We start from the raw sequence: 25,650 nt of genomic DNA, 5'->3' as shown, positions 1-25,650 counted from the left end.
CACACAAATTCCCCAGAGGTTTTCTACTCAGGTGATACATCCAGCAGATTCCCTTTTAGTGAGCTATTATTTGGTCAGCAGGAATTAGCATCATTCTTAATCTTAGACCGTAAACCCAAATTGCAACAGTACCATTTTTAAATTTAAAAAATGGGACTAGGTCTCTGGTTTTAAGATAAAGAAAAAGGACAGGTATAGTCCACAACAACTAACAATAGACAGGCTGAGGCAAGCAACCCAAGTTGGTCTCTGCTGGCCTACAGACTCAAGATGATCAGTTTATTTCAGGCTAGTTTTGGATCAGCACAATGGAGACCATCTTTTCTCAAGTTACTTTATTTTCTAAAAAAAACTATGAAGAATCAGGTGAATTTACATTAAAATTACTGTCCCTGACGCAGAATAATGCTCCCTTTTTAATGAAGAAAAAACCCACAGCAAATCAGTGTTATAAATGAAACTTAACTTATTGAAGCTGCCATTATTTAATTCTACCTTTTTGTTAGCCATTTGTAAAGCAACTTAAAATATATAGTCATCTTGTTTCCTAGAAATCTGACTCACTTTAATTTTAAACTGGACCTAAGTCCCAGTGCCTTCTGGTTATGCTTACTAAAAATTGCTCCATAAAAAGGTGATGTAAGCGTGAATCATTCATGTTCTCTGTTAAATTTTACCTGTTGACAAAGGCACTGCTGTCAACTGGAAGTTTCAGCTACTGTAAGGTATTAATGTGATCTGGTTTAAACTTTCCTGTTCCTCCTCAATCATTTTCATATCCCTCAGATCTCACTTTCTGTTTTAGCCAAAAAAGTCGCAGTTGCAAAATTCTTCTCGGAGATTAGCGTAATTGTGATCCAGATGTTGAAAAGGGTGCTTCAGCAGGACGTGAATGATGCTTGCACCATATCCCATATGCAGAGGGAACAAATTCTTGAGAGTAGTGGAGTCCAAATGGCAGTCAAGGCTAGCATTCAACTGTAACATTTAATTGAGAGCTCAACATTTCACTTGCAATTTGCTTTTGTCTTACAGCTTCTTTAGCCTGGATCATTTGACAGCAGTATTCATATACCAATTCCTTGCATTCCCCTACTAAAACTGGTTTCCTTACTCTGAAAGGCTAAGTCCAGATCCACCTTTTCTGGATCTATAATTCTGCCACAAGAGAATCAGTTGACGAACTGCAAAATGTGGGAGCCAGAAGATACTCTCGCTTGTTTATAATCCAAATGAAACAGCTATCCTGGTAAAAGCAATTTAAAATAAAAGGCATTATTTTCTGAAGAATTTTGTAAAGATAACCCCAGCAACTAAAACAAATACAGTCCTATGTCACTTTACTAATAAGTTGGTTAAATACTAATACTTGTTTCAAACATACACCAATAAGGCTGCAAAATTAGGTATGATACCCTGATCTAAAAGTCATCCAAATTTTGGAAATAACAGCAATGGGTCAAAAATATATCATAGCAACACGAGAGGGTGACCTTTTCAGATAAAAATGATAAACTACAGCTGAGGATTCTTCACCTTGGGTTATGACATGCTCTATGTTGTCAGTAAATTTCTTTCAGGGAAAGCATGATTGGTCAAATGCACATAACAGGTTTGGCTTGGGCACTCTCAACAATCAACAAAAATAGTTTCATTGATAAAAGGTTCAGATAAAAGTGGCTGTCATTTATGCTTTGTGAAAAGGGGGAAAAAAAATCACCACTGCACTTGGTTGAGGCCCCAGCTCAAAATTCATGCTGATCAAGGTAACACAAATAAGAGATGTCATTTTCCTACAGTACACTGTCAACTTTTTGAAATACCTGAAAAAGTGTGGTCCCTTTTTGCATTGCTGACCTGTTGACTTTACATGACAGAAATATATAAAGACCTGTTAGTAAATTTGATTGTTAATTTTGGTAAAGATGCACTGAATCTATTTTTTTTAAATGCCTCCACACTATCTACATTTATAATACAAGAGGAGAAGATTCAGTCTTCAGATCCCCTCCCACAAACAGTTGGTGTAAATCTTTTCACTTTTCCTAACAGTCTGCCATGCAGGTGGTGTTCTGCATCACTTGCGATCATCAATGGTTTTAATGAATTCAACTGCTGCTGTGAATTGCATCCACCAATAGGATTCTTCTCCACCAAGCCGGTTGGCATAGAAATTATTGATGTACTGAACAGTGGACAGCAGGCAGGGTGGGTTAGCCTAAAGGTACAAAACAAGCATGAATTAAAAGCATATAAAAATCAGGATGGAGAAAAGAAACCTTCTACAATAGTTATTTTCATTCAATAGGGATTTTCTAACTTGTGCTGGGTAGGAAATAGATATACAATAAAACATTCAGGGTGTTTCAAATACATTAAAGGTGCTTTATATCACCTGAAGTACATCATCACCATCAGACAGGCTGCACTGTTTAGTAATGCCAATTAGCCGAAAGAAGCTGTTATTAGCACTGTAGAATCCCACAGGATAAATGACACAGACTCTTCTGCAATATATATTAAAACAATAATCTTACTGGCAGATAACATTCTTATTCAAAAGTATAGGTTTGTAATGGATTGAATAGCTATGTTTTGCCACATAGAAAGCACCTTTTCTACCATAACCCAAAACTAGTCATAAATGTTTGTGGTTTTCACATATTTGCAGTTCCAATGTTAGACTTTTTTAAAAAAAAAAGCAAATGGACTAATGCTCATCTTCACTGAAAAGTAATTCAGTCAAAGGAAATTAAAGTAAAACACAGAAGATATAACTAGCCAAAAATAATTTTAAATACATAAATTGGGAAATCATAAGGCAATACTTTTTACATGGGAAGAAAAAAAAATTAAGTTTAGCTGGATGTTACATTCTCTGCTGGCTTTCTGAAATGAAAATTCCAGTGACATTTGCAGTAGCTGTGTTATAAATGCATTGCTGTACAAAATTGATATTCATCTGATGGCTCACCTTGATAAGGACAAACACAAGAACAGGAACAAAGTCATCAGCCCCAGGGACTGAGTCCTCATTGGCCAGGCTTAACAGATTCATTATGGTGGAGCACATTCGCAGGATACACTGAACCTTATCTCTTGGGGTCTTGTATGCATTGATTGTTCGAATCTCCGACTGTGCAGATGGCCATGGTGCTTCTTTTAAATACACCTAAAATGAAGACAATGTGTTACATGCACAATGCCACATTAATAAACAATTAAAACTGAAGTGAGCAATTGAAACACGTGTGTAGCGCTGCAAATGTTATTAAAGTGGTTGTCGTATTACCAATTACAGAAATACATCAACAGACTACACATTCTGCAGATATCTCAGCAGCTCCACAGAAAGGGTCTGAAAAGGTTTGCATAAAAGAATTGCAAAATACCAGACTATAATAGATAAAGCTTTATTAGTTGTGTGAACTGAAGCACTGGATTGTATACTTCATTTTGGTGGCAGAAAGGACTGTCAGGATTAGTCTCCCTTTATAGATGGCATCACATCTCAGTGAATTAGGTTGCAACTGACAACCTTTTGGAGGAAGGATTGTAAAAGGAGACAGATGAACAATCATACAAGGTTCTATCCTAGATCTTCACCAGTTTTAGTACTTTGTTGTCAATGGTGAGAGATGCTTGCATGTATTATCCAACAAAAGTGTACAAGGACTGAACACCTACTGATCACAGAAAGAGGATTACATCAGTAAGAGGTAAATAATTGGCAAGAGTGGAAATTGGTAGAGATGATACCAAGACACAGTCAAGTGTCAAATCAATTTGGACTTACAGGGTCACCAAATCAAAGTCCACTTGACTTAAACATCACATCACACAATGAAACAGCCACCACATGGTTTTAGCTGCTTAATGCTCAATGTTTTAAACTTCATTGTCAGTCATGGGCAGAGCAGGAAAATGGAATTGCAGTGTGCAGAGACCAAAGATCCACCATCTCTTGATGTGCATGTCTCTCTCTCTTGCACTTTGTTGTGTTGTATCAAAATGAAACTGAGGCTTGAGAGCAGGGCATGCTTGTTTGCTGACAGCAAGCAGAACGGACAGCAAACAAAAAGAGAGAGGGGATTTCAGAAACCAATAAAACTTCGTCAAAAGTAGTAAAGAGCAAACTGCTCACTACTACATTTGGGCTTTGTATGGATATTTGTTGTGAAGATTTGACAGCAAATGTTCACAGTTCAAGCTACTGGCTAGAAGAGGCAACTAATTAGATTTTACTTATAGAAGTAAAAGCACCAGTAAATAATTTGTTAAATTCCAAAAATATAGCCATGGTTTTGACTGAGTCGAAGCTCATTGTGACTGGCCAACATCAAGAAATCCAGTCCACAGGCACATTTTTGGTTTATCACAGTACCAAGGAATACTAGGTGTGGAATCTGTGTTGGAGCAGAACAAGCTTGAACAACTTTGAGGTCTGCTTCTGCTGCAGCAAATAAACCTTGTTCATTTCATGAATGGCTTATTTCTCCATCATAATGTTCCTGATTCACACACTACTTCAATGTGCACAAACTTCTGAAGTTCAACTGTCAATCCATGGTGCACAACTTAGAGCAAAATGCTCCATTCCACCAGCTGCACTCCTAGATTCCATTTTACTTTTACCAATGTAAAACATTTGTATAGATCTGTAAATGAGATTTAGACACTGCCCCACCAGCATTTAAAAATACTATTCTCAAGCCCCCTTTGCAAAATGATCTAACACATCATTTTTAAAATGGTGACATGTTAAGTATAGTAATCTAAGGAAATTTAGTATTGTTATTACCTCTGGAATTTGAAGTGCTCGGTGATTTGCACTGACAACTTTACACAGACGCTGAATGTGTTCATTGAAAAGCCTGGCAAAAAAGAAAATCAATTACACTGACTAAAAGTTAGGATTTTAAAAAAGTTCAAATGCAATTTAAATTGCTGAAACAATAACAACTTGCATTTATATAGTGTACTTAAAGTGGGAATATCGTAAGGTACTTGCCAAAAGCAGAATCATAAAAACTGACACCAAAGCAAAAGAGACATGAGAAGAGGACAAGTAAGTGTTAAAACAAAGAGGTGACTTTTAAAGATGATCCGAAAGAAGGAAAGCAACTGAAGAGATGGAGCAGTTTGGAGGAGGAATTCGAGACACGGAATTATATCAATACATATTAGAATGACCACAAGAAATATGTGATTTTCTTAATTTAAGACAGTCAAAACTCAAAAATATTAAAGTGTGAACTAAATTCCAACTTATTTCAGCTGTCAAGTGCTGAATTTGTCAATTGTCAAGTACTGAATAGCTACAGTAAAGAAAAACCTGTGTATACATACATACAGCAATTTAGCACATCAAAACACTTCATTGACAATTAGTTGCTTTGAAGTCCAGTCATGTCCAGGCCAAATTAAGAAAAGTTGTTTTCTGTTTACCAGAAAGATATCTGACATTTTCTTTCACCTCCCATTGCAATGTCCTCATATTTATTTCTTTTTCTATATTTCTGTGGTTTGACCCAAACTTAGGTCTGTCTTCTAGAAAGTGTGACATTCCTGTGAATTTAATTTTTGCATAAATCCATGTCCTCTCAAGTCTTTTTCATGTAGAATTTCTGGACTCCACTTGGAGTGTTCTTTTTTTGGTTGGCAGGAGTAAACAAAAGCTTCATTTTGCCACAAGTGTCAATCACTTTACTGAATTTCATTCATATTAAATGGTGCACATTGCAGTATTTTACTTCACTACTGTTTCATTGAGTAATGGCTGCTATCAGCTAATGTGCTGAAATTCATGATAAAGTATATTATTATTTGGCAATTTTGTTTTAAAGTGTAGCTTTAAGTTTGATTTATATTTCTATATTGTGGGGGTTAAGGGAAGACCTTAGTTTCAATTTTGAATTCTGAGGTGGTACTGAGACACCTGAAAAATTTATTTATATGCATGTAAATGCTGTTGTTTAAAACAACACGATGTGAACAGTTCAGGGCTTGAAAAAGCAAAGAATAGGAGAGAGATAAATTGAACTGCTGTGGAGCAATAAAGTATCATTTGATACTGGGAGACAGAAATAAACCAGTCCTTTTAAAAAGGCAGGATCATCCAAGAGGTTTCTTTGACCTTAGAAGCAGATCACTCAAAAAGAACTGCAGATAACAGGAGTAGTGCAGTTTAGCAATTTCCAGGTGAATCAAGGCTGGAGAAAGTAAGTGCTTTAATGTTAATGAGACAAAATACCAGAAACAGAAAACTCTGGAACATGTATTTAAGGAATCCACATTAACAAGAAGTGAGCTATTAGCCAGTTAGATTAAGGGTTTCACGAAAAAACATTGACTGAAGCTAGCATCAAATGAATGCAGAAGTTTGCCAGAAAGAACCTTAAAGCTCAGCAAGCAAACTTACCTCCAGAACCTCAACAGATCCAGCAGCATATGTGGTGAGAGAAGTGTCAAAGCTGTGATCTTTAACTTTGTTTCTCTCTCCACAGATGTTTCCAGACTTGTTGCATGCCTCAGTGATAATGAATGAAGACCACAGATAATGAACTATTGGTTTTGAAATAATTTGCGCACAGTTATTAAAAATATCTATTTCCTTCTATTTAGCAATTTTACTGTTTTTATTCTGTGGCAAGCTGAATGATTAAACATCATTCCATGATTACCAGACACATTTGGGTTGGACTCCGGAACGTTTTCATTTTGTAAATATATTCACTTAAGATCTCATTATCAAAATTTGCATACAATTACATATTGTTACTTACTGGTCACGTAAAATATCACCATCCTGATTGGGATAGAAGGCAAGTTTGAAAATGCGGTTCATAACGCTACGCTCAATTGCCATTTGTGCATCCTGGAGCTGTTCTTCACTGGCATTCTGCCAGATAACATCTTGCGCCATAACTCCATACAATGACTGCAAGAATTCTTCTACTAAGGCAGTTTTGTCATCTGCTGCGGTGAGATTCTGAAAATCTACAAAATAAAGTGGTGTAGAAACAAATATTTAAAAAGAAAACAACTTATATTGAAATGGTTTCTCTTTATTTTCACTCATCATCCTAGGGAGATCCTAGTTTTTGCTGTCAGTTTGGAGGCAGTGGTTGCCCTCCATAGCTTTGCCTTATTCATGCATGAGACAGAGTTAGAATGTTATTTTCCATGGATTCTGGTTGATTTACAGCAAAGGTTAGTCTTTTTCCTCCCTAGTCAAACAAGACCAAATGGTGTCTCAGTTTTTCCACAATTCAAATCAACTGATTCAGTGAAATTAAATAACTGCAAATGGTAGAAATCTGAAACAAAAACAGAAGTACTGCAGAAACTCAGCAGATCTAGCAGTACCTGTACAGAGGGGTACACAAAAAAAACAGTAAACATTTCGAGTCCAGTGACTGTCAGACTCCCAAAGTTTCTTTTTTCTTTGTACAGGTGCTGCTAGGTCTGCAAAGCTTCTCCAGCACTGTTTGTTGCAACTGATTCAGTGAGTGTGCTTCTGATCTGCATGACTTAATGAAATAAAGTGGAAAGCTTGGAGAGTCAGAGACGAGCAGGGGTGCAACGTCTGGTGTCTTGGTCAATATTTACCTCTCATCTACAGAGACAAAGATTTTCTGCTAATTTTCACATAGCTCCTTATGGGATATTGTTTTGTGCAAATTGACTTTTTTTTGGGAGCCACAGAGTTTTGGAAATGCAGAGGTCATTAAAAACATGCAATATAAACACAGGTTTAAGTTATGGATTCGCTCTTTTTGCCCCAAGATCAGCTAGCCCTGCATGGTTCAGCCATTTTACTGGATTATCACACTTGATCACAAGTGAAACTATAACTTATATGAATGTTCAATTTCAAGTTGGTTCATGTTAATTAAAGATTTGGCAGTGACAGTGTTGGACTGGGGTGTAGAAAGATAAAAATCACAACACTAAGTTATAGTCCAACAGGTTTATTTGGAATCACTAGCTTTCAGAGCACTGCTCCTTCATCAGGTGACTATAATCTGGTGTTGAGATTTTTAATTATGTTAATTGAAGGGAGACAGTCACAGCACAAAAACAACTAAAAAGCATACATTAATACTGATGGCCCGTTGAAAGGATGGTATATTACCTTTAATAAATTCCAGAATATGCTTTTCTCTGCTTTCAAGCAATAGTCTCACACAGACTGTAGTGAAGTATCTGTTCGCAACCTCTTTGTCTCTGAGCACTCTTTGTAAGAGTCTTTCAAGGTGGGCTTGAGTAGTCTGGAGCCCTTGACGGCACCGTGTCAAGTAAGCAATATATGGAGCTCGTTTTCTTCAGCAGAAGGAATAAAATCATTGAAAATTCAAAAATATTGCCAATCAACAGCATCAATTCATTGGCAATTATGCTATTCACCATAACTGAAATCAAATGCAAAGTGCAGCAACAAAAAAAGATTTGTAAGATACCTCTCAAGCATCAGGGGCCAGAATCTTCCCAATATAATGAATGAAAGATGTTTATTGATTACTAAGACAAGCTAATAAATCAACTGCCACCTCCAATCTATGGGAAAATCACAAAGCTAGCTCATTAGTATTTTAAGTGTTAGTCATTCCAGTGGTGTGAGAAAACACTATTTTAAGTGAAAAGTAGCTTCCTATTCGAATCATTTCCACTGGGAAAAATCGCCAACAAAACCCATGATACAACAAAGATTAGTGATCGGTCAACATTTTCATCACTGTTAGGATGTCAAGAATGCAGAGACAGCTCCTTAGACATTTTCTAAAAGAGGTGCTTTTTTTTTTATATATTGACTGTAACTGACAAGTTTCTGGTTTAACCATTCCCATACCAAACATTAATTCTTACAGTATCCGTTAAAGAACTTGGTGAAACATTTTACCTGTAATCCTCAGCAATGGCAGCTAGTAACTTGTTGCAGGTTCTACTGTCAAATCTACCAACACAACGCATGGTTTCCTGAATCTGTGCCATCAGGTGCTTATCCTGCAAGTTGATGGCTTCGGCTAACTGAACTTTGAGAAAACAGACAATCTCATTGTCTAAGAAAAGATAATTCCAAGAATTAGTCTTCTGATAATAGTTTTGTATATAATTAACACCTAGATCAAATGAAAAATAGCTGGGCAATCAGATTAAAATATCAGTTGTGAATAATTTGGGAATCTCAGAAATGAGAAAAATGGTACATTGGTAGAACAAGAAATGCTTTAGTGCCAGGTGAAGATCCTTATGGAAATCACAAAAAGGAAAATTTCACACACCAGCATTCATATCACAATAGCTAAACCTGGAAGCACTTTTATGTTAAACTGAAACAAGTCTATAGTCTTATTTAATTATTCTCAAGTAGAAATGATTGTTTATACTTGACGAAAGTTGAAATTGCCGGAAAAGCTCAACAGGTCTGGCTGCATCTGCGGGAGAAATCAGAGTTAATGTTTTGGTCTCGACCAGAAATGTTATCTCCGATTGCTCTCCACAGATGCTGCCAGACTTACTGAGCTTTTCCAGCTAATTTTATTTTTTGTCTCAGATTTACAGAATTGTAGTTCTTTCAGTTTATGTATAGTATGTCTTTACTTTGTGCCAGAGATTTTTCCAGGTCAGGCTGAAAATGTATAAATATGAGAATTACCTTCTAATTCTCCTTGATCAGGTCCTCCTGGAGGGCCATTTCTGGTTGCTGAATGGCTCACTAGGGGGAATGCAATTGAGTCAGCAGAACACAGAGCCATTCGCAATTTCTTCTTTGCATCTCTAATTAGTAAAATGAAATGCAGTTTTAGCATGGTTCTAAGCCAGTAAAAGAAAACGAGAAACAAAACACATTTTTTAAAACTCAAACTCGAACAGTTTTAATTGTTTAGTACCAGTAAATATGGCATGAACAATTAATGGTGGTCAAATTAAATGCAAAACTAAACGTGAATAACACGTATTTGATAGAATCAGTTGAAAAGTGACAGAGCACATTGTAGTTGTAGTTGATTATTCCATCAAGTTGCTGAACTTAACGACACTACTAAAATGATATACCTCAAAGCAGTCCAAGGACTTAATTCAAAAGCCCTGGGTCCTCATTAAGAAGGAGTCAAGAATAGCAGCAGTCTATAGGTTCATACAGAACAAACACATTCATCCCAATAGCCATATTGCTACTAGCTGTTGATGCAAGCTAAAATAAGTGTTACCGAAAGGAGAACGTGGAATCTTGAGTCTGGGCAGTCTGACTAGCGGAATCTGGCAGATCATCTGCTGAAAGGTTTTGAAGCGTTTCATCACGTGGTGAATCATGGACACTATCATCTCCAATTGTCTCTGTACAAAAACAAACATCAAAAATTAGACTTGGAAACATCTTAAAATAAATGTATAACAACTATTCTTCGGAAATTACTCAATTGATGGGGAGGTATAGTATAGAACTACAAACAATTAAAACTGCAAGTAATTATTTAGGCTTTCTTTTAAAAACGGTTTTTGCATTAGCATCTTGATGACTGTACATGATTGCAACAGAACAATCTACTGATGTGTTCACAATCTGCATTGTCATGCACAAAGGTAGCTATCATCAATAGTGAGATAAATCTGAAAAAAGTGCCTTGAATCACATTTCAAACACCACTAACTTTCTCTTCCCCAATTGTACAGAAATGTTCTCCATTCTCAAATGCAAGAAGCAGGTAACGCCTAGATGCGGTAAGATTTCATGTGGGTAGTTATTCTTTATTAAACAACAAATGAATGCTGGAATGTTAGATCACTTGTAAGGAGGACATAACTGAGCCTAAGCCTGCCCTCAGTGTTGACACAGACAGTTTTGGCAGGAGCTGATAAATGGCAAGCTGCAACAGGAACTTCCGTCAATTTTTATCAGTTGATAAACCTCAAGACACTAAAACCAATTTGGTTCCCTTGTTGTTACACCAACTGAGACTAACAGTATAAGTTAACAGAATCAGCAATCTTACTAGCCAATACAATTATGTTAGCCTTTGTTTTCACAAATTAAACAGGGGGGGGGGGGGGGCGCTAGCAGGGTTAGTTATTTTTATTTGTTAAAATCCAAATCATACAACCTCAACAGTGAAGCCATCTTTCAGCAAGTCACATTTTTTTAAAATTTCTTGTTGAAACATCTAAATTGTGGTGACACGTTGAGACTGATTTGAAAATCGCACAACAGCTGATCCAGCCACTTTATTTTTGAAACTACTTTACTCTCTCAACTGTTATCAGTCTCAAAATTATACCAAGAGGCTGTCTTGATGAGTCTGACAACATGGTCAAGTGTATTTTAGTTCCTAGTTTCCCTTTGACATTTTCTGTAAATTTGCAGGAATACCTGGGCTCCCTGGACAATATAAATAGACTGGTTGTCATGTCAATGTAACCCATTGACAAAACTGAATGGTTCAACTTTTAAGGTATTTAAATACAGAAATGTTATTGGAAACACTTTCTTGCTGATCCAGGCAAATAATGAATACTTCTACTTCAGCAATGGCAAATTAAATCAAATGACATTTTCTCGACCAAACCTAACAGTAACATTACCTACCTGCAACCTCATCATTGACAACTACTTCACTGGGGCTGGCTCGTTTAATAGCACTTCTATATTTATCCAGGATATCCTCTGCAGCCTGAGCCTGTACGTTCAGCCTGGGAATTGGCTCATCTGGCAACACAGAAGTCGTGTTAACAAGCAATTTGGATTAATCAAAAAATATATACATAATTCATTGCTGTTTGTTGGATCTTGTGTAAGTACTACATGTTTATTACACTGCTCTTTTAGCTGTAAAATGCTATGCTTTAAAACAAAATAAGATCGAGTTTTTTTGAAAATGACTCCCTGACGAAAATACAAAAAGCAAAAGAATTGAAAGTTCTTATTTTAACTGAACTTTTAAATATGAGCAAGCTTCAATAGTAGTACAGAACAATTAATAATATATAGCGCAGGCAAGCTATTTTTCAAGATAAATCAGACCTAATCAAATATTTCTGCACCAATTTGGTATAGGTAATATCTGCGCCTAAAGGTCAGTAAAAGCCAAAAGTTCAGGCCACCTTTTTCTGAAAACTATTCATGAAAAATTCTAATTGGTTAGTTAAGTGATTACATTTTATGAATTAACATGGAATTGATCACACCTTTACATAAATTTGGAAGCATTCTAGATGATTACCTGTGACTTTGCTCACAGGCAATCTAGGAAAAACTGAAAAACATGATTTTACATGCAAAGAAACTAAAGAAACATGCTCATCATACATGCACCAGTGAGCACCAAAAACAGAGCAGGGAGCATGAGCATCCATGTCACATGGATTTATAAATACAATGCCCAGCTCAAGCATCAAAGGTCCAGGGATACAGCAAAAAGCAAGCAAAAGTCCCTGAAAGAGGTGAGATGAGATCTATGCAGAGATACCGAAAAATGATGGGAGAAATTTGAGATTTGTTTTGCTCTAATTGTTGAAACTACTGGTGGAGTTCATAGGGAAAATCAATATGGTCACAAAGGACCATGGCTTTCAATTAGGCATGTGCTTTGAGATACATTTTTTCTATTTCAGTTTGTTAGGAAGTTGCCGAAGATACAATATTTGTTTTTAAAGGATATGGTTAAAATAAGGAAAACAATAGCAGTTATGATTCAGCAGATATACAATATAAACCAGTATGTTTCATGCCATATAGATCTACTATTGTGTGACAGGCAAAGCATTTAATTATACAGACACTTTATTGACACCAAATTTATTTTCCGACTTTTCAAACACATTTTACTACAATTATTCCAACAATATAAACGTTATGTTAAAATTTTCATGTTAACCTATCCAATGCCTTTTACATCAAAAATCTCAACCTTATGAAATGCAACCTTTATACACTTTATAATTCTCTCTTCTGACTTCAATCACAACTTAAAACAAGTTAAAAATCTGAATAGATACTGAAATGCTGCCTTTGTCACTTAATCAGACATTTCTTTGCCAGTATTTCCGCTGTATTGATATTTAGCATTATAAGATGGTCGCAGCAAAGGAAGCTATTCAGGTCTGTGTGTTTTATTGCTCAGCAGGAACTTGCCTGTCTTTTCCAAGTAGGCGTACAAATTTATTTATTTTCGTGCTTATTCAACTGACTTGGTTTGTAACCAGTGGACATAGGAAACTTCTCCAAAGGAGCTGTTTCCTCCAAATATGTTGAAGAATGCCTTAAACGAAACAACTACATTAACTTGAAACACTAGCTTTAAATGATTCATGTCAATTCTTTGTCCTGAAACATTCAAAACCAGCTACCTAAAGCTTCTTGATCACTGGATTAAATTAAATGTTAATACCTTTCCTTTCAACTTAAACAATGGTTTACTTTCTTTTTGTATTAACTTCCATTTTTGATTCATCTTTCAAATTTTGCTTGTAAGCTACACAAAGTAGTCAACTGTTTGTCTAATAAAACTTGAACTTTATTTTAGTAATGATGAGCAGTTCACCAAAATCAAAACCATTTTACTACAAATTATTCCAACAATACACATCTACCAGAGTTGCATTACAATGATCATTCTTCAACTGCTTCAAAATCAACATCATTGTTCTGTTTATCATCATCACAAGCGACATAATAGCAGAGCATTTCAAAATACGTAACCATCAAGCACAGTCATTAGGCTTCATGAAGGGGTGAGTTATGCCTGATAGAATTTATTTGAATTCTTTTAAGAGATAACCAGAATAGATAAAGGGGAACCAGTCGATGTAATGTGTTTGGATTTCTAAAAGGCATTTGCTAAGGTACTGCATGTCAGATTAATTAAGAGATCAGTATTCAATCCCCTTAACAAAAGGAAAAAGTGTACTGGCATTGGAAATGGTCCACGGAAGGTTCACTATGTTGGTCCTGAATATGGAGATTGAGTAAATTGGGCTGATATTCATTGGAGTTTTGTGAATGAAAGGTGACCTTATTGAAACACAATAGATTCTTAGGGGCTTGCTAATGTAGATGATAAGAAGTTATTTCCTCTTGTGGGAGAGTCTAAGGCCAAAGGGTATTATCTCAGAATAAGGTCACATCTATTTAAATCAGAGATGAGGTGGAATTGCCTCTCAATTTGGAGTGAAACTGTGGAATTTGTTACTGCGGAGCAAAATTATATTCAGCGTCAAGATAGACAGATTTTTAAATTGGAAATGGAATCAAGGGTGAAAGAGAAGAGAATTCTCAGATCAGCTGTGATTGAATGGAATGATGGAGCAGACTTGGTGAACAGATTGGTCTACTTCTGTTCCTAGAACATACACAGTTTAACGAGGAGGATCTGGTGACAAAATAATTCCAGGAAGGAAATAAATTGAAAAAAGTTAGAAACAGAAAACGGAGTGACAATTTGTAACATCTAGTATATTATCTTAGTATTTGCTAGAAATGGCTACTTCAAACTAAAGATTTAGAAAATGTAGAATTTATTCTGCACCAAAACATAACAAAAATCTAGGGAAACTGATTGTTTTACTAAGACAACTTCTGACATTGAGCCATGCCTTATACAACAACCGACAAGACTCATGATATAGCACTACCACAGTGAAAGTCTGTTATAACATGGATCCAAAATAGGAGTGTGCATGATAGTTGAAATGTAGACAGACGTTACCCAATATCAGAGGAAAAGCCATGGAGGCAAGACTTGCGGGGGAGGATCCATGTCAAGTATATTGACGTGTATTATGCAGGACTTCAAATTGTAACCAGTTAGTAATTTGAAGTTGTATTAATGCAAACATTTCACTGGACAACACACTTCAGGAAGTGTATAAGACAAACTTGGACTTGCAAAAGGCTCAAGACAGGCAGGCAGTTCAAACTGGGGTAAATAAACCCAAGGAGTTTTAACTAACTCTATTCTGCAATTAGATAAGAACATAGCTAATATGACTGTGGATCAACTCTAGTCTCCTTGGACTGGTGGTTGGCTAGGAATCTATATACGTTTGTCTTAAGGTAGTCGATTACCTTGCCTCCAACACTCTCTCGGAAAAAAAACTCTTCTACATTCTCAAAATTTCTCCTCTGTCTTAATGAGGGACAACTTGTTTTTTTAAAAACTGTACCCCTATTTCTGGATTCCCCCTCAAGGGGCAGCATCCAGCCTGTCAGGTCCCCTCTTGCCGACCATAATTTTTCCATCTTTCAAGACAAGTCATGGCAAGTCACAAACTCTCCTCAGAGTTCTAGACCAAGGCAGCAACAACCCCATACCTTGTACTCTCACCAAAAAGGATTTCCTAAAACAGACTAACAAATACTGCAACACTTTCAATGTGGTCTTACCAAGGCAAGAAATGACAGCAAGATTTCAGTTGCTGGAGCAAATCAAAACACCTAACTATACCACATCCCAACATTTTGTTACCTATTCTAACACACTATGGCAACAATCTGTCAACTTGCCCCTCACGTTAACATGTTTTTTCCTATGGAGACACCATGGCCCTATTTTACTTCGTAAATCACATAGTATTTTCCTGTGCTAAACTTGAGAACTTGACATTTCAGAATTGTTTTAGGTTTGTGATGAACATCAATTAAGGTTTACCATTGCTGAACTTGACGAATACAGATAACTAGATGGCACAAGTCAGTAGAGAGCGCGCGCGCGAGGCAGGCAGAGCGAGAGCGCGCGCGCGAGGCAGGCAGAGCGAGAGCGCGCGCGCGAGGCAGGCAGAGCGAGAGCGCGCGCGCGAGGCAGGCAGAGCGAGAGCGCGCGCGCGAGGCAGGCAGAGCGAGAGCGCGCGCGCGAGGCAGGCAGAGCGAGAGCGCGCGCGCGAGGCAGGCAGAGCGAGAGCGCGCGCGCGAGGCAGGCAGAGCGAGAGCGCGCGCGCGAGGCAGGCAGAGCGAGAGCGCGCGCGCGAGGCAGGCAGAGCGAGAGCGCGCGCGCGAGGCAGGCAGAGCGAGAGCGCACGCGCGAGGCAGGCAGAGCGAGAGCGCGCGCGCGAGGCAGGCAGAGCGAGAGAGAGCGCGCGCGAGGCAGGCAGAGCGAGAGAGCGCGCGCGAGGCAGGCAGAGCGAGAGAGCGCGCGCGAGGCAGGCAGAGCGAGAGAGCGCGCGCGAGGCAGGCAGAGAGAGAGAGCGCGCGCGAGGCAGGCAGAGCGAGAGAGCGCGCGCGAGGCAGGCAGAGCGAGAGAGCGCGCGCGAGGCAGGCAGAGCGGGAGCGAGAGAGAGTCAGAGAGAGCGGGGGGGGCAGGGGGGACAGAGACGGACAGAGGGGGGGCAGAGACAGACAGAGGGGGGCAGAGACAGACAGAGGGGGGGCAGAGACAGACAGAGGGGGGCAGAGACAGACAGAGGGGGGGCAGAGACAGACAGAGGGCGGCAGAGACAGACAGAGGGGGGCAGAGACAGAGAGCTAGATAGAGAGAGATAGATAATTCATAGCAATTCCAGCACTTCATGTTCCTTTCAGCCAGATACCTTGCTAGCGAACATACTTTTTTTGTAAGAAAATGACTTTGTTCTGTGAATCAGTTAAGTGAATTTTCTCTGAACTATTAGTACTACAATTCTTTGCTTGCAAAAAAAGGACCAAAATTGTGTGTGATCTCACCAACATCACGTATGACAGTAATATTATCCCTTCTTTACGCTTAGTTCCCCTTGCAATCAACAACATTCCATTTGCTTTTGTCATCACTTGTTGACGTGGCATACTAATTTGCTGTGATTCATATAGCAGGACACCCAGATCCTTCTGTGAGAGTTCTACAAGTGCTCCTCATTTAAATAATATCTTGTCTATTCAGAGTGGACAAGTTCACATGACATTCCATCTCACAAAATTTGACTCTTCACATACTCCTTTATTCTTTTGCAGCTCCTCTTCATAACATGCTCTTCGCTTGGCCAAGTCAGTGATTCAGAATGTAAAGAGTTGAGGCTCCAACAGTGATTCCTGCACATTCCAGTCATTATATCTTGTCAACTCAAAAATGATCCATCCATGCCTCAGTTCCGGTTAGCTAACCAATCTTCTGGTTATGGTAATATAATATCCCAGACACAATGAGTTCATATTTTGGCAAGTACCCTTGTCAACAGCATTTTGGAAATTCAAGTACACCGCATCAAGTTTCCACTTTATTGATACTGCCTGTTACTTCCTCAAAGAATTCTAATGAATTAGTCAAATGTGATTTCCCTTCACAAAACAATGACGACTCTGCTCGAGTTACTGAGCATGTGTAGCATTTCCATTCAGATTTCAAGCATCTGGTTTTTGCTATTTGTTCTTAGTTACACATTCTTTTGCTCTCAAATTTCTTTCCATTATCCAAAAATTAGACAAAATACAATATTATTTAAATTCAAAACGCTAAATATCCCTGTAAAAGCTTTTGAAGTGGTATAGCTACACATGACAATGAAAACAAAAACACAATTTGTATTTTCTGCCACAGTTCAGATGGTCAAATTCTACAATGAACAGCGTAGGTTTCAAATTGAAATGGTGTTCAACTCTAACATTCATGTCCCTTGTTCAAAATTTCTATTCGCATCTTAGTTCTCCAAATCAGTGACTAATGGCAAGGTCAATTTTTTTTATACTTCTCAAAACAAATGAGGATTTAAATAAAAAGACTTGATGTCAAAAACCAATGAATGGACAACAATCTAAATTACAGGATGCAACCCCCAAAATACTGTACCAATTCCAGATCCAATTATTGAAAATAGGATTTTACCTACTTAAATCACCAGTAAACAACAGTTGGACTTATCCATTTGCTGTTGATACTGGTCAGCAGAGGGTAACTCTCACTAACATTTCTCATCACTTAAAACTATGGGCTAGTCTTCCCTAATTCAGTTTTGTCAATTGAGATCCATGGATCCTGGTTTTCCATGACTCAGAGCAAGTTTCTCATTCAATCTTCTACTCTTCACCTCATTAACTATGTAACCAGGCTCCTTGGCATTCTTTGCGTGGAACTGAGTCGCAGGAGAGGCAAAGTGCTTGCCGCTGCCAGGACCTTATGTTTTTATACTGCTAGTGCCATATTTAAAGCTCTACATACACCATTGCAAATGCTGCATGCAGGAACTACCTACCACATTGTGGCACTCAACCATTATCACAGAGGAAATGGCTCATTTCAGTAAGTTAGCTACCTGCTATACGAACAGGGACTTGGAGGTGCCAATGTATGAGATGGTTGAAAGCGGCCCTTCTTCCTGCTGACTGCCAAAAGAGGTTAAACTACTAGAGCCACCAAATCTGGATACACAGTGGCTTGTTAGAATTACGCCAAAGTTAACAGCACAAGAAGTTGATCGACAACATACTCCACAAGATAGATGCTACATCCTCGCTCGGTACAACAGTCACAGTGCCATCATTCATTTTAATCTTGCCACTTCATATATCTCACTATGGCTCATGGACTGCAACGGTCAGTATTGCATACATGTCCACGCAAAGGCTCTCACCTACCTCAGCATTCCAAACCCATTAATCCTTCCTGCTGTCTGCACTTCATACTCAATCACTGGAGCACTTTACACTTCTCCAGTCTCTGCATCACTGCTACTAGTCTTCAATTATATTAAGTCCTCCATTTGTCTCATTTCAGGGAAAACTGGGCTAAAGGATCAAAAACTGACGGCAGCAGGGTTCTCACTGCTTTCAAGATGAAACTGTCAATTTGGCCAGAGAAGAGCACAGTCGTTCACATAGAGATCAGGAGATATCAACGACAAACCGATCCGGTAATATGCTGTTCTCCTGTTAATGTTAGAGTAAACATTCATAATCTATACCATCTTTTATCCGTCTTACACAACTCATTATCGCCCTTCTCTTCAGCAGGCACTAGTGGCACCCAGTAAATCTCCTTCCCAAACAGACCAACGTGGATGTGGCTACTGATCCTTAAACAGTAGCACTGGTCAAGTTTTCACCTACATCCTCCACCAGGTCAGAAATCTCCATTAACTGTGAAAAACTAAGTATGCCAGAAGCAGTACTAGATATTTTTGAAAATGTGGTGCAAATGAGGGTACAAAGGACAACATAATTTACAAACAATGGAAGCAACATGCCTAAATAGACAGTATTAAGCAATCCTCCAGATAAAGTTCTGCTGTGCAGCCACATTATGCTAAATGGCTACTGTACCATGTGAGCCTCTAGTGTTTAATAGAGGACGAGTTACCAGTGGATTATATGGAGACACAGACATTGCTTTATTCACTTGATGATCCATAAAGAGTGGTCGCAGATGCATCAAAAGTAAAAACCTTGCCCCCACCCCCCACAATTGTTTTGTATTTTCACCTGAGACACATTCTTCCATTTAGGTACAATGGGGAGTAAACATTATTTTCATTTGTGAAGCACAAATGGCACTAACATCATGGGCTCAATTCCTGCACTAACAGAAGTTACCATGAGGTTTCCACCTTGTCATGACAAGCACCATGAGTTCAACTGGGACAACACTACTATTATAGGACAAGCCAAACAGAGAACAGTCAGGGAATTCCTAGAGGCATGGCACTTATCCACTGATTCAATCAACAAGCACATCGACCTGGACCCAATATACCAGCCACTGCAGCGGACAGCTGGAACTGACAACCAGAAGCGGCAGATACAAATCACTATAAATGCCGGAGGAAATATCACAGAAGCTCACGGGAGGCTCCCAAGCACTGAGGATGTCACCTAGACAGGGGACGAAACGTCTGCAACACAAATTCCCAGCTCGGCGAACAGAACCGCAACAATGAGCACTCGAGCTATAAATCTTCTCCCAAACTTTGATTAGTCATCTCTCTTTAATGAGAGATCAGCCTATAGCTGGTAAGTGACATTACCTTTTTTAAAACTTTTATCAAAACCTTATGAGACGCAAGTACATTATATTTAAGAAACAAAATGGGAGATTTGTTCATAATGAAGAAAATTGAAAGTATCCATTTGACAATTGCATTCAATTACGCCTCACCAAGAAAGAAGTGAAATGATAATTACTGCAACACGGAATTGGATAAGTTTAAGCATATGATAAAAGGAAGATCGAGAGAGGAAAAGCATAGCTGCAGAAAGGCAAGCTGCCAAAACACTCAAAATCGCTGAAAGAGCAGAGACACAGGCTAGACATATACTACTATAGTTGTAATTGGATCCCTGGCATTAAAATAATATACAGGGTTACAAGCAATTGGACAGTTGCGATCAATGTAACGGTCCTATAAGTATTAACGTTCCAAACTGGAAGTGTGTGTTAGCACCAGGTTTAGCAACTAAAGTGCAAATTCAAGGCACTTTCAAATCAAAGATTCAGTTTGCATATTTGTACTACATGGTTAGTGTGATTTCCATGCATTTGAAGTAAATACTTCAGTTTTTAAAAAAAAACTCTGATAATTTGCAATTTATTTGATTTTGTTTAAGATATTTCTGTTTCATGCGGGTGTTATTTGTCTTTGTAGACCTCATTCACCATTGATTATGGAAGGTAGGATCAGCCAACCTTGCATGGCCTGAAACCTTTCCTGTGCACCATCTTCTTTGTCTTTTTCTTGTTTATCTTTCTTCCTGAAGGAAATAGGAGCTAAAGAGAAAATATACCGTATTACAAAAACAAAGTAACTTCATCACATGCAGGATGAAGAAAATCATGGCTTTAACCAAAACCTTGTGGTGAAGTGTAACTGATAGCATTTAAGGTTTTAGTGTTAGATAACATCTTTTCATACTTTTATACTAATTAAGCCAAAATTCAAAAGTAAATGTTCAACTGCATTTCGACCTGACAATCAATTGAATATACATGTCAATACAATTATTTTAGTAAATATTATCTCATTCAAAAAGTGCAAGATTATTTCTAAACTGAAAACTTTAAATTTTAGATGACAAAGATTTGTAACTAATGTTAATGGTAACTACTTGTTTTTTTGGAAGGAAGCAACTGCAAAGTGTACTAAGTGTAGATTTTTTTGTATGTGGACTCAAACAACCAAAAGGCTCAAAAGAATGGATTCGGTACATTATTGACTTTGGGTCAGTGTAAGGAATTACAAATGCCAAAATACAATGAGTTCCAAATTAAAATTCTTGGGAAAGCCCCAGGCTGTTGATTTCTATGATGCCAAAGTAGTTGACAAGCAGTAAAACAAGGAACGCAAATAAGCAGCCTTTTCATTTTTACAGGTAAGAGTGAAACAAATCAAAATGCACTGAGCTGCCACAGGCAAATGCACAAGAAAGTTATATAGATATAGTTAAGCTAGAAAAAAAGACGCTGTGTTTCAAGGTGCTGATGAATTCTACAGTAAAAGAATTCTTATCCAGTTATCAAAATAACAAAAACAACGTTGTCTTTTATTTCACATACTTTGTTGAAAAATGGTTAAAATACCAAGACTGACCTTTCGGAATAGCAGACACAAATCGTTTCTTCCACCAGGATTTACTACGATCTGACTTCTCATCATCACTGTCCTTTCTTTCCTCACCCTGCATCGAAGGGTGCAAGAGTGAACGCAAACATTTGGAAGAGATTTTAAGGCTTATAATACATGACATGAAAGAGAGCAAATCTGCAATGCTAGACCGATCATAATTCTCAAATGCAAGTTTGTGGATTCACAACCACATGGCCTCATCTAATAAACACAATCGCTTAGTTGTATTTTAAATTGCACATTACCAAAATTTTAATTTATTCCATTTTTCTTTGTATCATTGATCTAGGTTACAGGCTGTTTATTTTCAAGCATAAACAATTGTATCCAAATTAGAAATGAGTCTTTCTCTTCACTATGATAAATGAGTTTATTCTATATACTAATCAATACCCACCAAAACCCTTTTGCAAGCTTCAGGTATGTAGTGCATTAATTGGGCTTCTATAGAATTTCATTCTATGAGTAATAGAAGGCAACTGAGAAAGATTTACATTTGTATCATGCCTTAGGAAACAACTTTCTTACATTGTTTTAAAATCAAATATTCAATGCAAGGAATGCAACAGGGACATCGATCGAGAACATTTCTAATGTAAAACAAATCTGTTTGAAATGGGAAGAAATATTCAAAATGCATAACAGATCTTACGAGGGAATCTTTGCTTGGAGATGAAGTTGGCCCCGAGGTTCCTACAGCTGCTGCCCCAGCTGCAAACAGTTCTTCATTCCCTGTTCTTCTGCTGCCTGGTGCATTCCAACTAGGATCACTCATTGGTCGGCGAGAAGAAGAAACAATATCAGAACTTCTGCTGCGTACTAGCCTTTCTGGAAAGGAGTGCCTCTGTTTCAGCAATTCAGCTTCAGTTTGGCAACAAGTAGGAGACCCAAATGCTGGCAATCGGCCATCGGTGCCTCCTACAGCACCTTCCAGTATGGGAGGATCAGGTGGTGGGTGTGACGGTCTTGCATAGTGTACTTTAGACCTGACTATTGATGGCATGATGGAAGCTGTGAATTTTGATTAAAAAAAACATGAAGAATGGCATACAGAACAATCTAAACAAACTATATTTGCCAGACATCCAAAGATCAGAATGCTAATGATGAACTTCTTGGTCGGGGAGCAGAGAAAAAATATTTCAATATTCCAAAACTCAAATCTAAGACATGGAATTTATTGAACAAGTACATGATTGACATATGTGGTGCTTAGAATCAGATGGATAAACCAGAGTAGGTTCCAATTTCATGCATTTTTGTGCAATGTCCTTTAAAAAAAAGTGCACAAATAGTGCCACCCTCCAACCTTTTCTTCAGATTTCAGTTACTTTTGTTAACTGGGTTCTTGCACTTCAGCATAAGGAACAAAGGCAGAAGTCAAATATTTAAATAGAAGACCTATTGTATCCATATCTTCTGCACATGGTTTAAACTTAATTACAATAATGATTTTAACTCTGCCACAAACTCTAAGGGAGCACTAATGGTGAAAAGACTTTTTCTATTAATTATTTTATAAATAGGATTGTTCATGCATGGAATGGGCTATTCAGGGAGGAAATATGGACATGTTATATTTGCAAATTCAACAAGTTAGATACATAAGCTAATCAACTGTCTTTCTCAAAATCTCCTAAAGGTTTGAAGACTGAGTGGTTCTTTTGGCCGAATCAGAAGTCTTTTACAGTCCCTTATATTTCTCTGCATAGAACAAGTCAGTCCATATTTATTCTGTGCCTGTTACTCTAACAATAAGTATTGTCTTCTTATTCAACTTGGACAATGAATATCAACTTTTTAAATCTGTCTATTTTACAGCCAAATACTGTATTCAAGTGTCATAGAATAGCAGCTCCCAGGAGCCCTACTTGCTCATATCCAAAGTTCTCAAAGTTCGCCTGGTCATTAGTAATGGCACCAACCAGCAGCCAAGTGCTGACCAAGAGAAATTACGGAAAATGAGTTTGAAAATTCACTCAGTACTTCTCCACTCCACCTTGAGCTGTCCAGTGAAGAACATTAGGAAAGATCTACCCCTTTGCAATTGAGGATGTGATACAAGAAAATCAAAAAATAGGAACAAATGTAAAACAAAAGCACCAATTAATTAATCACAGCTTCTTTTTATCAAAGTGCAGAGTGTTTTGTATATTGTTTTCTAGCTTTCCATTTGCACTTGAATAATTTTGCAAGATGACAGTTGAATTTTAGGAGTGGGTAGAGAATGAAAACAAAAGGAAAATATATCACAATAAATCATGTTGCACCGAGCTTTTTCCACCACAATATAAATCAAAACTACTTATGGTAAATCCATAACAATATTGGGTGCACTGAAAGTACTTTTAACATACCATCAGAAGACAGAGGGTCAAACAATGCGAGCAATGTGTCTGTCTGGGAGAGTGAAGAAGTCATCTGTACACCTGCAAATCCAATGAAAAGATTATGTCACTTCAGATTAGCTATCAAATATACATCATTGCTTGAATAATACATTTTGAAGCTTAATTAATGCTCTAGTTACAGGTCACAATGCAGATCAGTCACCAGGATAATCTACCACAAGCTGTCTAGCTATATTTTTGTGGACAATCAAATAGGAAGCTATAGACATTAATAATTCTGGTACTGTGGGATAGATACAATGCATAAATTTGCATCAGGCAGTCTGCTGCTGCATGTGCATGCACATATTACACAATGCTTATAACTAAAGTTTGCCCAACACCTGAAAAGCCAATTCTGATGCTCTGAAAGAGTAAATGAGCAACTTGTTCGAGAACAAGACAATTCTTGCCCCAACTAAAGAGATTTTGCCCTAAGTAAATGGGAGATCCAACAGAGAACATATTTGGAAAGGGTGAAGTGTTCACAATCAGAGCATCAAAAATTGTTAGCTATGGAAAGATAGCTACACTCTCCTTGCCCCCATCTTTCTGAAATCTGATTTTTTTTTAAAAATGTGTTGCCTTATATATAAACATCTTTATTTACCCTGAACAATTTCCTCCACTTCAGGGCTTGTAACAGAATCTTTCCCTCCAAAATCGGAGCTGCATTCTGATCGGATATCCTCGACTTTGTTGGGTATGTCTTCTGAAGTCATACTCATGCCTGTTGAATATAGTGTAAAAAGCCCAAGAGGCATTAGTTCTGCAAAGGAAGTACTGTGATTGTACTTTATGAAGAAAATGTCACTTAACATAAAAACTGCCACAATCTAAGTCAAGGACCATTTTAAGCTTCTGCAAAATATTTACTATAATATCAAACACAATTAATCATAACGCTCCATTGTCCTGTACCTGAGACAACACTGAGACCAGGTGTACTGGGCCGTGAACTCACTTCCCTCACATCTGTATCGTCAGATGTGCTACCCAATCCTGAGCAACTTTCCAGCTCCTGCAACCGCTCCTCTTGTTTCAAATCTGTAGCTTCTGAAAAACAAGAAATTTTTTTTTACATCACAGCAACAGCATTTTTACTGCCTTTTTCCAAGGGAGGTGATTCAGAAGACAATCTTGTTTTTGTTTTCTACTTTCCCCACCTATTCCCTGGAGAAGTTGTATGTTGGGAAATAAGTCAATCCATGAATTGCAACTGGTTACCTTGGATTTAGAGCTCACAGATCACTAAAAGCAAGAGGTCCATACAGCTATGTTGCCTCCAATACTAGGGTTCTGGATATCTACTCAGGTCTAAAAAATGAACTTGCAGTGGAGGGGGAATATATAGGTACCAAAGACATATGTCTAACTAGGAAAGGACAAAGTGTGTTTGGAGCTAGGTCCGAAATTGACAAAGTCAAACCTTGTAGATTATAATCTCTAGATTATTACTTGAGTAATGAATAAATTGGCACAGGTTGGATAAAGTGAAAAGGATAAATCCATAGCTTGGAGTCTGGAAAAAGTGGTTTCCGGTTCATCAGCCACTGATACTAGCAGCACTAGAGTAAATGGCTGCTGTACCACTGGATTATGTATACCTGAGTGAAACTTTGGCCTTCATTGCTATGGGATTGAGTTTTAAAAATAGGGAAGTCTTGTTGCAACTGTATAGCAAATTGGTGATGTTGTATATGGAGTATCATATACAATTTGGTCCCTGTATTTAAGAAAG

General features: G+C 37.9%; 1 protein-coding gene across 8 annotated transcripts in view; it reads right to left on the bottom strand.

Annotated features, from left to right (window-relative positions):
- Positions 1-473: 473 nt before the first annotated feature.
- gapvd1 (GTPase activating protein and VPS9 domains 1) overlaps positions 474-25,650 on the bottom strand; it is a 152,668-nt gene continuing 127,491 nt past the window's right edge. For 6 of the 8 annotated variants that reach the window (XM_060841417.1, XM_060841418.1, XM_060841413.1 and 3 more), the window contains 15 exons: positions 24,831-24,965; positions 24,520-24,639; positions 23,877-23,948; positions 22,172-22,530; positions 21,484-21,571; positions 20,553-20,663; positions 11,588-11,707; positions 10,215-10,341; positions 9,659-9,780; positions 8,903-9,062; positions 8,138-8,325; positions 6,786-6,999; positions 4,802-4,874; positions 2,975-3,172; positions 474-2,218 (listed from right to left, as the gene is read on the bottom strand). In XM_060841417.1, the coding sequence (XP_060697400.1) occupies positions 2,078-2,218; positions 2,975-3,172; positions 4,802-4,874; positions 6,786-6,999; positions 8,138-8,325; positions 8,903-9,062; positions 9,659-9,780; positions 10,215-10,341; positions 11,588-11,707; positions 20,553-20,663; positions 21,484-21,571; positions 22,172-22,530; positions 23,877-23,948; positions 24,520-24,639; positions 24,831-24,965 (2,228 nt within the window). In that variant the 3' untranslated portion in view covers positions 474-2,077. The remainder of the gene's footprint in view (positions 2,219-2,974; positions 3,173-4,801; positions 4,875-6,785; positions 7,000-8,137; positions 8,326-8,902; positions 9,063-9,658; positions 9,781-10,214; positions 10,342-11,587; positions 11,708-20,552; positions 20,664-21,483; positions 21,572-22,171; positions 22,531-23,876; positions 23,949-24,519; positions 24,640-24,830; positions 24,966-25,650) is intronic. The other 2 variants (XM_060841419.1, XM_060841420.1) reach the window with 2 other exon arrangements.

This window comes from Hemiscyllium ocellatum, chromosome 21 (genome assembly GCF_020745735.1).
Source record: "Hemiscyllium ocellatum isolate sHemOce1 chromosome 21, sHemOce1.pat.X.cur, whole genome shotgun sequence".
Lineage (NCBI taxonomy): Eukaryota > Metazoa > Chordata > Chondrichthyes > Orectolobiformes > Hemiscylliidae > Hemiscyllium > Hemiscyllium ocellatum.
This window is presented reverse-complemented; position numbering and strand designations above follow the sequence as displayed.